This window comes from Vipera berus (assembly GCF_964194415.1).
Source record: "Vipera berus genome assembly, chromosome: 6".
Lineage (NCBI taxonomy): Eukaryota > Metazoa > Chordata > Lepidosauria > Squamata > Viperidae > Vipera > Vipera berus.
In genome coordinates this window covers 12,255,040-12,269,347 of record NC_138208.1, presented here as the reverse complement: position 1 = coordinate 12,269,347, position 14,308 = coordinate 12,255,040, and the positions used below count along the sequence as shown (strand labels likewise).

General features: G+C 35.0%; 1 protein-coding gene across 1 annotated transcript in view; it reads right to left on the bottom strand.

Moving 5' to 3' along the window:
* Nucleotides 1–935: 935 nt before the first annotated feature.
* The window catches only part of SMC1B (structural maintenance of chromosomes 1B), a gene marked incomplete at both ends in the record, with an annotated part of 31,844 nt that continues 18,471 nt past the window's right edge, over nt 936–14,308 (bottom strand). The window contains 12 exons of the mRNA XM_081331000.1: nt 936–1,040; nt 1,179–1,289; nt 2,164–2,233; nt 3,642–3,793; nt 5,017–5,171; nt 5,825–5,981; nt 7,462–7,560; nt 7,994–8,147; nt 11,083–11,228; nt 11,914–12,055; nt 12,572–12,678; nt 13,625–13,741. Coding sequence (XP_081187126.1) covers nt 936–1,040; nt 1,179–1,289; nt 2,164–2,233; nt 3,642–3,793; nt 5,017–5,171; nt 5,825–5,981; nt 7,462–7,560; nt 7,994–8,147; nt 11,083–11,228; nt 11,914–12,055; nt 12,572–12,678; nt 13,625–13,741 — 1,515 coding nt within the window. The remainder of the gene's footprint in view (nt 1,041–1,178; nt 1,290–2,163; nt 2,234–3,641; nt 3,794–5,016; nt 5,172–5,824; nt 5,982–7,461; nt 7,561–7,993; nt 8,148–11,082; nt 11,229–11,913; nt 12,056–12,571; nt 12,679–13,624; nt 13,742–14,308) is intronic.

Here is a 14,308-nt window from a genome sequence, read left to right as displayed (position 1 = left end):
AATAAAGCTTAGCTCTCCATATAGAAAAGACACATAGTAGATAGGAAACTTGATATCTGAAAGCTAGAATTGTTTTATTTAACAATCTTCAAATACAAGTGTATATGGTGGACAAACTTAATTCTACCATCAAGAACTAATAAATGAAATCTCTAATGAGTACATCACACTGTCTACAGATGTTCATCTGAAACTAGATTAGCATTCACTTGAAATGCCCCCAAATCGGCAGTTAGTCCTATAGCAGGGGTCTCCAAACTTGGCCCTTTTATGACTTGTGGACTTCAACTCCCAGAATTCCTCAGCCAGGCATGCTGGCTGAGGAATTCTGGGAGTTGAAGTCCACAAGTCATAAAAGGGCCAAGTTTGAAGAACCATCCTAAAGTGACCAGAATGATAGGCAGACATGAAGATATTTCTAATACCACCCCAAAGCCCTCATCAAATAAAAAAAAATGCATGGCTAAAAGACAGAACTAATACACAAAAGCAACAAAAGCTTTATAGCTTTCTATACTGCCCTTCCCTATACAGTACTTAAATCTGAATCCTACTGCTTTAGTCTCTTTGATAGTTTTATATCTGTTGCTGTTTGGAATATGTATGTGGGATCTTTCAGGTTAATGCTAAAGCTACAAGAAAAACAACAAAGTTGTTTTTTCAAACCCCCTTTTCTATTTTTATTACAATGTGTACACTATTTTTCTCTTTTGAATTTCTAATTTGGGTCTCGGGCATTGCAGATATGAACAATCAATGTTCATCCAAAAAAAGTATACTTGGATAATATACTGCAGAATGTTAATCAGTTCTACATGAAATATTTCGTGATGTGGTTTTCAACTAAAGTAAGTGATTTTGTAACTACATTTAACCAATGCAACAGGGATCATATAACCTTATCTAGAGCTGTAACTTAGTAAAACCAACAGGCATTAAAGCAGAGAGCTCTTCTTCCTTTTCTGTCTTTCATTCTCCTCATAGTCTGGATATCGAGTAAGATCCAGGATCAGTATCTGACTAAACATAAAGTCATCTTGCTGAAAATGGAAGAGAGATTGAGCACAGATCATCTTATTGTGATATAGGGATGGTTTTCAAAATCATTAAAATTTCATTTAATAGGAGCTGGGTTTCTTTTTCATCTCTGAAATAAATCGGGGAAAGGCATTACTTACTTTAGGGCAGACTCCAATTAAAATATCTGCTTTAGAATAGAATTCCTCCTTCAAAGAAATAACTATAATCTGAAAGCTTTCTTCTGATTGCTGCCTAATAAAGCTGGATACCTTTTTGGAGGAAAAAAAAGGGATGGCTATGAAAATTGCTAGAGTTATATGAAATGTAATATGATTCGGAAGGAAACTTATTTTATAAATTGGTAAATAAGCTGCCGGGGAAAAAAATCAAAATAGACTATATATTTAAACTTTATTTACTATATTTGTGGTTTAAATGTGTTACACATTCAGAAAAAAGAAGAATGCACCACGATAAAAATAACACTTATTTCTGAGTTATTAAAACTTATATCTTTATAAGGCAACTCTGAGTGCTGTATAACTTCCAATAAATAATTGACATTAAAAATAAATAAATTTGAAAACAAGACTACACAGAATAACATTATATTGGGAGCTCTATCCAAAATAAACTAATTCCTCCTCAGACGGGAGAGGAACGGCGTGTGTGGCTGTGTGTTTAGAATTGAGAAGGCATGATTCCAAGCCTCTAAAGATGGAGGCCATTCAGGGCCCATGTGCTATAAGTTACTGGAGGAAGACAGTCCTGAGAGGAATGGGACAATTCGTAGTGGCCATGTGGCCACGGCCACCTTGCTGCGGCCATCTTGCCATGGCCAGCTTACTGCAGACAATTCCACACTGGATAACTCAACACAATAAATGTTATCTGCCAATGTTTCTTTGTCGATACCTTGTAGAGAGTAAGGAAGATAGGCAGGCTAGAAGACAGTTCTAATCCTGCTTTAGGCATGAAAGCAAGCTGGGTAACTTTGGACCAATCCCTCTCTCTCATCCCAACCCACCTCACAGAGTTGTTGTAATAGGCAAAACAGGAGGTGAGATCATCATATACCCTGCCTTGGGTTATACAAATAAAAGTTGGATGTAAATACAATAAACAGAGAAATGGAAGACTTACTTTTCCGATGTTTGTGTTATCTAGAGCTGCATCAACCTCATCTAAAACAAAAAAGGGAGCAGGCCTAAAACTGAAAGAACAAAGAAAACACAATTAAATGATTTATTAAATATTAGCGAGAGGTCAATTCTCATGAATTGCAGGCTGAAAGCGGCCACCTTTATAATTTCAAAAACAAGAACCTACTTTGTACCACGAAGCCTTGTTTACAGTACATGGGGAGCTGACTCACAAATACTTAAAAATATGTAGTCTACCAACAGATATTGAAGGCTTATTTTTGCCTGAGTTTGGGGGAAAATGTTTTCAAGAGGTAGTCATTGTTCTCTGAACTGGATTTGGAAATCAATGATGTATATAGAGTTAGAAGCAGTTTGAACACTGAGTGCTCCTCCAATTATTGTCATATTTATCAGGACGACAATTTGTGATATGGTTTGGGAAAGGCATGTGAAATCTCTTCACTGAAATTTTAAAAAGGTAAGTTTCAGATCTTTCCTGATCTCTGATATTACAATTTCTATTTTTATTCTTTTAAAGACCTTTATCTGTGATGATGTTAATGTTTCAGTGCTAGAAGCCACCCGGAATCATTTGCTAACAGATGGGCAGCAAATAAATTCTATAAAAAACAAAGAAATACTGTGTTCAAATGTTAAAAGTATATGAAATATCCTTAAAGGTATTTAAAATAATAGAAAGATATTTAATAAATAGGTAAGCTGATTTTATATTTTATATTTTTACAAGAGTCTTATCTCAGAAATGAGGAAATCATCTGAAATTAATCAGGTACTTCACATATCACTGGTAATAGTATTAACACAGCTGGAGTTATATTGTTAGTTAGGAAAGAGGGTAAGAGAGCAGAATATTGATCAAGAATATATTCAACATCAAAAATATACTGATCCTATGGACATATTATTATTCTTATATGACTCTGACTTATTTCTTGATGATTTTTATGAGATTAAAAACAACCCTGATTATTTCATAAGATATTTTTGCAAAATATTATAGATTAGCATATGATCTTTAATTCTAAGTAATGACATCAATCTACTGATGTATCCAAATATCAATAGAAACATTCCTCCTAAAAATATAATCAAATTCAGAAGCTAATCTAGGGTTATACACAAAAGTTTAATTTGAAAGATATATGGCATAAATTTCACCCTCAGAAAAGGGTCTTGTTACCCACTCCCCCAGAAAAGAAATCTGAATTATTTGGGGGGGGGGAGATTTTATTTTGTCTTAAGTTTATCCAAAGCTGCTCACTCTTGCCAGTGAAATAAAATACGCTCCCAAAGAAATGCTTCATTCTGCTAGAAACCCTTGAAGTGAGCATCGCTGCCTTCTACGGAGTTTGAAGCTCTGATCGAAGGCATGATCGATCTGAGCAATTTTGTGGAAAAAATACCTCTCACATTACCTTCCTTTTCCAGAAAAAGTAGCAAGGCCCAGCTTGTTACCTGTGAATCGCAAACACAAGAGCCAGAGCTGCAACAGACTTTTCTCCACCTGAGAGGTTGTCCATTGGCATAAATCGTTTCCCAGGAGCTACACAGTTATAGCCGATACCTCCCAAGTAAGGTTCTTCGGGATTCTCCGGACTAAGAAAGGCCTACAAGACACATTTTCTCATTCAGTACAGAAGTAGAGGACATTAAGCTCAGTTTTATGATGAGTGTTTCCAAAGGTAATTGGGCTGCTACTTCAGTGTTATTGTTGTCTTGAGTTCCTCAGGGGATATAGTGTTCTCTAGGCCCATGGATGCGAACCTATGCCACATGTGCCACAAGTGAGCACACAAGCTGTGAGCACATGCGCTGTCACCCCAGTCCTAGGTGTTCAGCTGGGTTTTATAAAACCTTTTCGCTTTAGGCCTCCACTGCCGTGTGCAAAAAAAAAAAAAAAGGTTCGTTCAATCAATCAATTTCAACTTCTCGCGGGGAAAAAAAGATCTCGCAAAGTTAGAATTGATTGAAGTTTTTAGTTCCACCCAGTTGGCTGTTACCGCAGCCACGCCCACCCAATGGGTCACGCCCACCTGGCACCTAATGATACGTAAGTGGGTTTGGGGTTGCAGTTTGGGCACTTGGTCTCTAAAAGGTTCGCCATCACTGCTCTAGGTTATTTAATACACAGACAATTCCACCAGGAGATATCTGAAGTTTGGTGTCTGGAATTTGGTGCCACCTGAATTCTGAGGACATCTAATTTTATCTCTCCATATAAATTCACAAAGGTTGTTTGGTGTCAGAATGGCAAGAGCCCTGAAGCTTAAGTGAGATATGATGAAAAGGGATTCAATCTGCACTAGACAATATGCTTACTTAAAGATCGCAACACCTGCATGTAGTTTTAAAACTACATTCTGGAATAATCATGTTCCTGATTAATTATGTTCGCCTCCTCCCAAATACATCACTCCAGACCTTACTACGGCCAGATGTGGCCCTTCAAAGTGCTCCTGCCAAGAGGAAAATCCTCTTTGTGTAACACCCCTCTGTGGTGCAATGCCTTCCATCTTCAACCTTACCTGATCTTTTTTTTACCGGGGCCATGAGACCTCTTCTTATTTATTTTTCCAGATATTAAAGACCTCTTAGGGATGTTTTAAAGTTTTAAGACCTCTCGTTGTTTTATGTAACTGTTTAACCTGTACTGGGTGTTTCATTCTATAATTACATTTTATTGTTTATGTCTCACTTTAGCAAGTTTCATATTTACTGCCCAGCATGGAAACAGTATACGTAAAGTAATATTAGGTTCTTAATAGTAATGTATGATGTATCTGTTGTCAAATTTCTGGTTTTAATTAATCAATATTAATGAAATATTAACCTGAGCACTGTTGTTTCTACTAAGTTTCTTGTAGATCTGATCAATAGCGACTGACACATGCTCAAAACACTGGCTGAACCTATTGTATCTCTTTTTTTTCACTTTTTCAAATTCTTGCTTACATAATCTGGCTTCCTTCCTATGGACTTCAAACACTATGGAAGATTAAATGAAATAAAATGCAGCGGTTAAACATTAGAATTCATATTATTAAATATATTACCTGACCTTAAGTTATCAGCAAACACAAAAATAACTATTATCAGAAATATGTGTCACAGGGTACTCTAAAATTTAAACATACATTCCATTTCATTTTATAGGCAATATTATTTTAATGGAGCAAAAGAATAAAAAAATAAGCCTCAAGTGGCAATATTTGGTCCTGATTTTTCTTTTTTGTCCTTTTTTGCTTCAAAATAATCATCACTCGGAAAAGAATATATTATTTATGGTAACTATTCTCTTCTTTTTAGCAGTATTACAATACAGCTGTGAACAGTTGGAAATAACAAAACAGCATACACATTTGTGTCTTACTGCACATGCCAGCACTAGTTTACCGTGCTGCTTCTCTTGATCTTTCTGAAGCATCTGAAATCTTCAAATGTACAAAGGTTTAGGTGTAAAGTACAATATGCTGATCTATATTTATAAACCTACATGTATATGTACAAAGTTAAACTGAACTGGAGCCCAAATCTGATCCACTGGCAAAAGTCCAAATTAGAGATAAACAAAGTGAAGTGCTAGAAAAGTGCCTCCATTCCCACAAATAATTAATGAGGAAGTGTTTAGCATTAATTACCATTGACAGATTCTTGAAATCTGTCTGTAACAATATGAAGCTTCTCCAGTGCTTTGAGATTTGGTGCTGTTGTTTTTAACAAAACATTTTCTTTGCATGCCACTTCTTGCTGAAGTTGTTCTAAGTGAGTCTCAATCTCTTTGTCAGACTGCAATTCCTAATTATAAAATGAAACGATTAGTGATGATAACAACCAAGAAATATTTCTGAACCATTAAGGACTGATTGGAAGTCTCAAGAGTTAAGTAGAGTAGATCTGTGGGTAGCTACAGCATTAATTAATATGATAAAATAATGTAGAATTTTAAAAATAGAAAAGAATACAAGTATAGCATGACTTTTGAAATGGGCCTTTTGAAAGTCATATCTTGTATTATTTGTTTACCTATTATACCCCAGGGATTTCTACAATGGTGCAATAGAAATTTGGCCTACTTTTTATGTGCGATACACTAAAAAGTAGGCTGAGATTCAATTTATTGTTATGATGGCCATGTTGATTTTTTCTTTTAGGACCACACTTTGCAAACACTTCTGTTATACTCACTGTTCACTGGAGAAATAAAACTTCTCACAATAATCTTGTATAGGCATGATGCTGAAACTACCCAATTTTAACTACCGGTAGGTAAAGTAAGATTCAACTTTTAGAATCTGAATCAAACCAGATATGAAACTTATGATTGAGTTAAAGCACCTGCTTTAAAAAACTGAAGTAGTGTAACCTACAGGAGCACTTAAACTTATTGACTGAAAGGCACTTTTAAGATTTCTTTATGAAGTCCTAAATAAAAATCACAGTATACTTGACTGAAATACCACTTCCCGCATCATTTCAGTTGATTTTTTTTTAGACATTATGGGCCACGTAGGAAATCGCAGCAATATGCTGCACATTTTTACCCTTGTATTGGGTTTCCTGCCTGAGCAAGGGGTTGGACTAGATGATGTCCAAGTTCCCTTCCAACTTTATTATTATTATTATTATTATTATTATTATTATTATTAAGTTGAACACAAAATGGTTTTTATATATTACAGGTAGTAGTACAAAATCTATGTTTGCAACTGGACCGGAATTTCAGTCATAAGTCATGACATTCTATAGCCATGGTGGCGAACCTATGGCATGTGTGCCACAGGTGGTACACAGAGCCCTCTCTGTGGGCACGCACACCGTCGCCCCAGTCCTAGGCCTTCAGCTGGGTTTTATTAAACCTTTTCGCTTTAGGCCTCCGTCATGTGCAAAAAAAAAAAAGGTTCAATCAATCAATCAATTTCAACTTCTCATGGGAAAAAAAGATATCACAAAGTTGGGATTGATTGATCAAACTTTCTAGTCCCATCCAGTCTGCCATTACCACCGCAGCCACGCCCACCCAATGGGCCACGCCCACCTGGCACCCAACGATACATAAGTGGGTTTTGGGTTGCAGTTTGGGCACTGGTCTGTAAAAGGATCGCCATCACTGCGCTATAGGATCGGAACTGATTTTACAACTGTTTGTTACAGTGTTTATTAAGCGAATCATGTAGTTGTAAGTCCAAATCACATGGTCATTAAGCAAATCATACAGTTGTAAATTGCTTAGAGAAATAAGCAATATCCTATAGGCAAAGAATATACATTATATTACCTTTAACTGTTCTCTAATACTGCTGTAGTCTATCTGAAGTGCCTCTTCTCTTTCATAGATGTCTGCAGTGACTTCTGTGCTTTCAGTGTCCGGTTCCAGCTGTCACAAATAGCTAAGTTAGTATTCATATGCAAGAGTTAAAATAAAGAAAAGAGCCACACTACTTCACTTCTCCAAACCCAGCCAACATTTGAGGGATTAAAATGTCTTTTATTACGTGTTTTTATTTTAACTTGAACAGAAAAAAAATTATGCAGAATGAGCCATCTTTAATTCTCACCCCAAAGGTGCTTTTTCAAAAGGCAACTGGGCTTTGTTTTTTCCTTGAAGACGTTTTGCTTCTCAACCAAGAAGCTTCCTCAGTTCTGGTATCTTTAATTCTTACATTTGCCAGATCAATATTCACTTTTTAGCTCTTGGAAAAAAAAAATCTAGTTTTGACGTAGCTGTTATTGGCTCACACAATTATGAACAGATTCTCAACATCTAAAATTTCCTTAAGATTCTGCCACAAAGGAGGCAGCTACCGTACCTCAATTTCACTAATGTCATCCAGAGATCCCAAAAGAAGGTTTACTCCTAGATCTTGCAGCTTACAATCAAGAAGCCTATTATGCTTCTCTAATTTCTTCTGTTCCAGAGAGGTCTCAATAGCTCCTGCTTCCTTTTGTAATGTTGCTAACTCTCTGCCAGCAAAAGAGAAAAGCAAATAAAATGTGTCATTGGTATTTCTGAAACTTGAAATCAATTGTGACAAAGTTTTCCAGGTAACATTCAATTACTCTAAGACAACCCCAAAGAAGATAACAATCTCAAAATAGTTTCAACTACCAGAATTTATCTTAACATGGCGTTCTAGAACTTCAGCACTTTCTGCCCTAATTTAGTACATTAATTGCTCATTGGACAATTCCAGTAGTGAGATAAAAGAGATAAATAAACTAACTGTAGGAGAAGAGCAGGCGGAGCTGGGGAGCAGAGTAAAATACATCTTCAGTTTAGTCTTTGCATTGCCACAAGAAATCCATGTCTAGTCCCCTTGAATTCCATTGATTCTTATGTAGCACCAATTTAATTGACCAGACTCTTATGTATAGCTTCAGTAAATGGTTTCTGCTGCAACCTACACAAATGGTTCAAATTCTTTGCACCTGACAATAACCAGGATTTTTCAAACTGCAAACTACCCTACCAGAGGTTCCTTAAGAGATAAGGGCAGGAAAAAGTTTTTTTTTATATGCAGCCAGTTTTTTTACTGGTACATCTTTATGTCTTGATCAGGGTTTCCAAGAGTTTTTTTAAAAAGCAAAACATAAAAATGTTCTGCAGCCTGAAAAAGTTTGAAAACTTCAAAACATATAAATCTAGTTTTTAGATTTTCAAATGTTTTCAGATATTAATCTATTTATATGGACAGATATTGTTTTATCAAAGTGATTCCTATTTCTTAAAGACACAGAAATAGAAATATAGTTTTGTTCATCTGCTAAATACTGTAATCCAACAAAATTTTCATTATGTTATCTAAAGAGCTTTATAAGGCAATATTTTAAGGATCCTGGCATCCAGTGCAGAATCGCTCATTAAAGAAATCAATTACTCGTTACTTGTCCCAGTTTCTGCCCACCTAGCAGTTCGAAAGCACGTAAAAATGCAAGTAGAAAAATAGGGACCACTACGGTGGGAAGAGAACAGCGTTCTGTGCGCCTTTGGCGTCTAGTCATGCCGGCCACATGACCATGGAGACGTCCTTGGACAAGCGCTGGCTCTTCGGCTTTGAAATGGAGATGAGCACCGGCCCCTAGAGTCGGAAACGACTAGCACGCACGTGCGGGGGAAATTTTACCTTTTATATATATATATATATATATATATATATATATATATATATATATATATATATATATATATATATATATATATATATATATATTTTCTCTTAAGATTCAAAATCATCTTATAACACAGAAAGTAGCAATACTTAGAATGAGATTGATCTGACACAAAAGATACACAAATACAAAATGGCTTTTAAATATTTAACTCTTAATGGTTAACTCCTTGCTCTGGAGATTATTCCAGGATTCTATTAATTTAGTTGTGGTTTGAAGAATTACTGCTAAGGCATGGGGGTCTTGGGAATTTGCTTTGGTGTGCAAAACAAGGTTTATAGATATGTATATTACAGAAAGCTGAGATTCAAAAAGGCTCGTCTGAGAGGCCTCAAAACAGAGCCTTGGCTGCTTATTGAAAAAAAATGAATGTAGTGCAAAGTAAGGTCTATGCCAGGGGTCAGCATCCTTAAATACTCAAAGAGCCATTTGGACCCATTTCCCACAAAAAATAAAACACTGGAGCCACAAAACCCTTCTGACATCTAAAATGAAGATAACACCGCATATATCATTTTTTACATTTATGCTATCTATAAAAAAAACTATAGTGTGTTGCATTTATGAAATCAATGAACTGCTACTGACAAAACAAATTTTTATTTCTGCATGCAACAAAAACATTTTGAACTCCAAAAAAAAAGACGCTGGGTTAAAGGTTATTTTCTATTGCTAAGCACATTGGTTTGTGCTTAAATTGTAAGCCGCCCTGAGTCTTCGGAGAAGGGTGGGATATAAATGGGATTAAAATAAAATAAAAAATTCAAATAAAATACTCAATGTCTATTTGAATCCTCCTCACATTTATGAAATAAAAAGCCGAACTTAATTAAATTCAATTAGTAGTGAAAGCAAATGAATCTGTCCACATAGCATTAAACGTTCTGTTTTCTTCTGAAACTTTTATTTTCTTGGATTTATCCATGGTTGGCCTACCAGGGGTTGAAAAGCACAATAAATCTCGTGCTGGTGGGTGTCGCATATTGTCAGTTGTGACACATATTTTGAGTGACAGAGAGCCACAGCAGAGGTATGAAAGAGCCACATGTGGTTCCAGAGCCGTTGACCCCTGGTCTATGCTATACCACATAATTAAAGGATAAAGTTCCACCATGAACATTAGGCGTTAGGTTAGGGAGAAAAATGGAAAGAATTTCATCTTGTTGAGAATGAGGATAACCCAGAGACGAACAATGTCAAGATACAGAACTAGTATGTCTGCTGAAAGTGAACTGCCAGAGTTCACTGCCTGTCATGCAATCATTAATATTTTTAAAAAGGCATCCTTATTTATAAATAAATATTAAATAAAAAATAAATTTTAAATAAATAAACTTTATTTGTTTTATAAATAAAAATATTGCAGACTCTAAATGGTCAAATGATATGGGAGCAAGCTGATTTCACACTGGAGCAGATAAGATGGAGTTACCACAGGTCGGAATCTTCTCCCTCCAAATACCTTAAACACTAAAATTTGCATTGTTGAAAAAAAATAAAACTGAATTAGTGGCCAGGTAAATTTTACAGCATTTTTCAAAGCATTAGACTTCCATCTGAAGAGAAAATGCAAAATATGAAGACAAGAACTGAGTGCTAGTCCCAATCCTTTGAAAGAGGATCTATTATAGTTGAATTAAAGTTCAAAGTAATGTGAGAGGTTTGTAACTCGGGCCCAACAAGACCATTTCAGGTGAAATTAATTATCTTTTCAACAAAAATCAGTTACCTATTTAAAGTTAATAATGCCTTCCTTGATTCTTCAACTTCATTCTGTGCTTTTACAACATCGCTTCTACTAATATTCTGCTTTTCCCTAAACTGCTGTAATTCTTCCATGACTTCATTTACCATTTGTAAAAAGTTTTCCTCATCCTATATAGAAAAAAATGTCATTTTTTAAAATATAGAAATGCCCCAGTTGTTAAACAGGTTCTTCACTAGACTATCTAATGAAGGATGCCAAATACAGATTAATGGTAATATCAAAATTAGTGACTTTGCCATGATTATTAACTTCTCAAACATGCATATGTCTACATTAAATTTTACACAAGTTTCAATAAAGAATATGTGTATTTCCTTTTAATTATCAATACATCATCTACACCTATAAATAATTTCTTCATAAGTCACACTTATACGTTAGTACTAATCTAGACAGGGGACAAGGCACATCAAGCCTTCCAGATATTGTTAGACCCCAAACACCTTGCTGTTTGGACTTACTGGATGCGGCTAACATAATCTGCAAAACTTATATACCCTCCTCTTCTATTTATAGGTAATGCAAAATAATCAGTATAGAACAAACAGATTTCATTAAAGTTGTATAAATAAATCAGCAAAATCACATACAATATAGATTTCCGATTAAGATAAAATTATGGAGAAAGTAGATTTACATTTTTTACAGTTCCCTGATTCTAAACTATTAATTTACAGTACAATAAAGTCCTACAGGTGTTTCTATAATCATTAATAATTTATAGTAAGAAGTGCTGTTATATTTTTTAACTGACTTGCATATATTTCAAATTATTATAAAACTATTAGTTGCCTTTTTCAGTTGAATTATTTCAGCTTCTTCTTTGTGAATGTCCTCCTTTAGCACACTATTTTTCTTCACCATCTTTTCTATGAGACTATTAATGAACTCAAGTTGTGTATTCAGTCTCGTCTTCTGGTTTTCAAATTCAGATCTAGCCAAACACAATTTTGCAAAATAGAAGACAATGTAAAAACTCAATTTATTTTGTCAACTGGTGAGGATAGGGATTCCTGTTTCTCACGCAAGAAATCTACAACAGGGCTATCAGGAAAATTCATGAATACTCTTTCCTAAAATTTATAACAACATATTTAAATGCTACAGACTGTGTTATACTGGATATCTTAGATAGATAAAAAATGCACTTATGGCATACTTTTCCAGATAGTTCAACTATGGTTCTACCCAAACCTAAAGGGGATTTATTGCTTTTCTTTTTCTTTCTTTCTTTCTTTCTTTCTTTCTTTCTTTTCTTTCTTTCTTTCTTTCTCAAAGCTCTTATTTCTCCTTTCACCTACTGTACCTCACTTTATAAAAAAATCATTTTCTATTCAGACAAACATTTTATCTTTGCAGGAACTTCCTCTATCTAGATGAAACATATTAAAGACTGCACTTAACAAAGAAATTACTGAATGAGTATTCTTTTTCAGTTCTGAATATTTACCTCTTCCTGTCAACTTCTTCTTGCTTTTGTATGTGTTCTTTTTCATATACACGAATGTTCTCCACGCCAATTTCTTCACAGAAATAACGAAAAACATTGTCTTCCACCTATTATACAACCATCCACCATCCAAAGTACAGGAATTAAATATATTCTCTAAAAACAAGAATGCTTCTTTTATCTTATAAAGTAATATGGAATAGACACAGGAATTTTAAAATCTGTCTTTTGTTACATGAATTTTACCAGCATAAGAAAATTGTTCTAGGTAGAAACTATTAAAGGATATAGGGGAATAAATTTGCTATTACGTGTTTTCTTCCTTAAGCTAGCAAAATCACTGTGGTATTTCACTATCTCAAATGCAAGAATTGTGGGTTGGGTTTCTGTGGCATTTCCTCTTCCTCACATTTCCAATATTATACAAACACTAATTTCAATTTATTAAGCTGTTAAAATACCACTTACTATTGCTGAAATGATTGGGAAAATGTTAATGAGATTCAGTCTGTTTCCAACAAATTCGCAAAGCAGGATAGAAAAAATATTTTAAAAGTTTGTCTGCATTTCAAACTCTATTTTGTGGTTTTATATCCCTTCAGCTGCATTCAGCATTTACTTTCATCCAGGGAGTAAAAATATTCCATTCCATATCAGTTTTATAACTGACAGAAAGCATTTATTTTTAACATTCTTTTGAAGACAAAAATACGTTATTGGACTACTACATGGATCCCACACCTTATTTACTGTATAATTTAAATATTTTACTTTGATTTAAATATTTCACTTAGGAATCCAAAAATTGTTAGTTTCTAATTTCAAAAACATGACTTAAACTTGATACAATATAAAATTTCAGCCAAGGCTTTTCAAGGGAATGCACAGGATCACATTCAAGGTCACATTCCATAAAAATGGTGTCTTCGACTTAAGAATACGGTATTCTTTATTTGAAAATATCACTTGTTAGGTAGAACAAAAAGACCCTAAGCCAGTGCTATGAGCTAGCCAGCCACAATTCCAGGTGCTGCTAGAATGGAAAACCTATACCTCATTAATTTTTTTTTGGAGCTCATTCGTTTTTTCAGTTCTTTGTAAAACTCCTTCATTCAGCATGGTGTATTGTGACTGTATATTGACCAGTTCACTTTCCAGCATAGATTTTTCCTAAATAGAAATAAAAATGGGGAAAAAAAGGTTTATTTAATGGATGACTATTCTAATTGATTTGATTAATAAAGCCATGATTTAACAAACTTGGTTTAGTGGATTTTAATTATTTATTAATTATTTATTAATTTAATTTGTATACCGCCCTTCTCCTGAAGGACTCAGGGCGGTGAACAGGGCAATACATAAAAACAAGTTACAAAAATTAAAAATTATTAAAAAGTAATTAAACAGTGCCCGTAATAAATTAATACAGATTAAAAGTTAAAATCCATTTATAAAATCCAACCCCGTCCCATCAGGCCAGGCCAGCTTGTTCAAAGAGATGGGTTTTAAGATCGCGCCGGAAGGAGCGGAGATCGGGTGCCATCTGGAGCTCGACCGGAAGATGGTTCCAAAGATCCGGTGCACCCACAGAGAACGCCCTCCCCCTGGGGGCCACCAGTCGGCATTCTTTGACCGGTGGCACCCTGAGGAGGCCCTCTCTGTGGAAGCGTACTGGGCGGAGGGAAGTTGACGCCGGCCGCAGAGGCTCCCCAAGGTATTCCGGACCCATGCCATGTA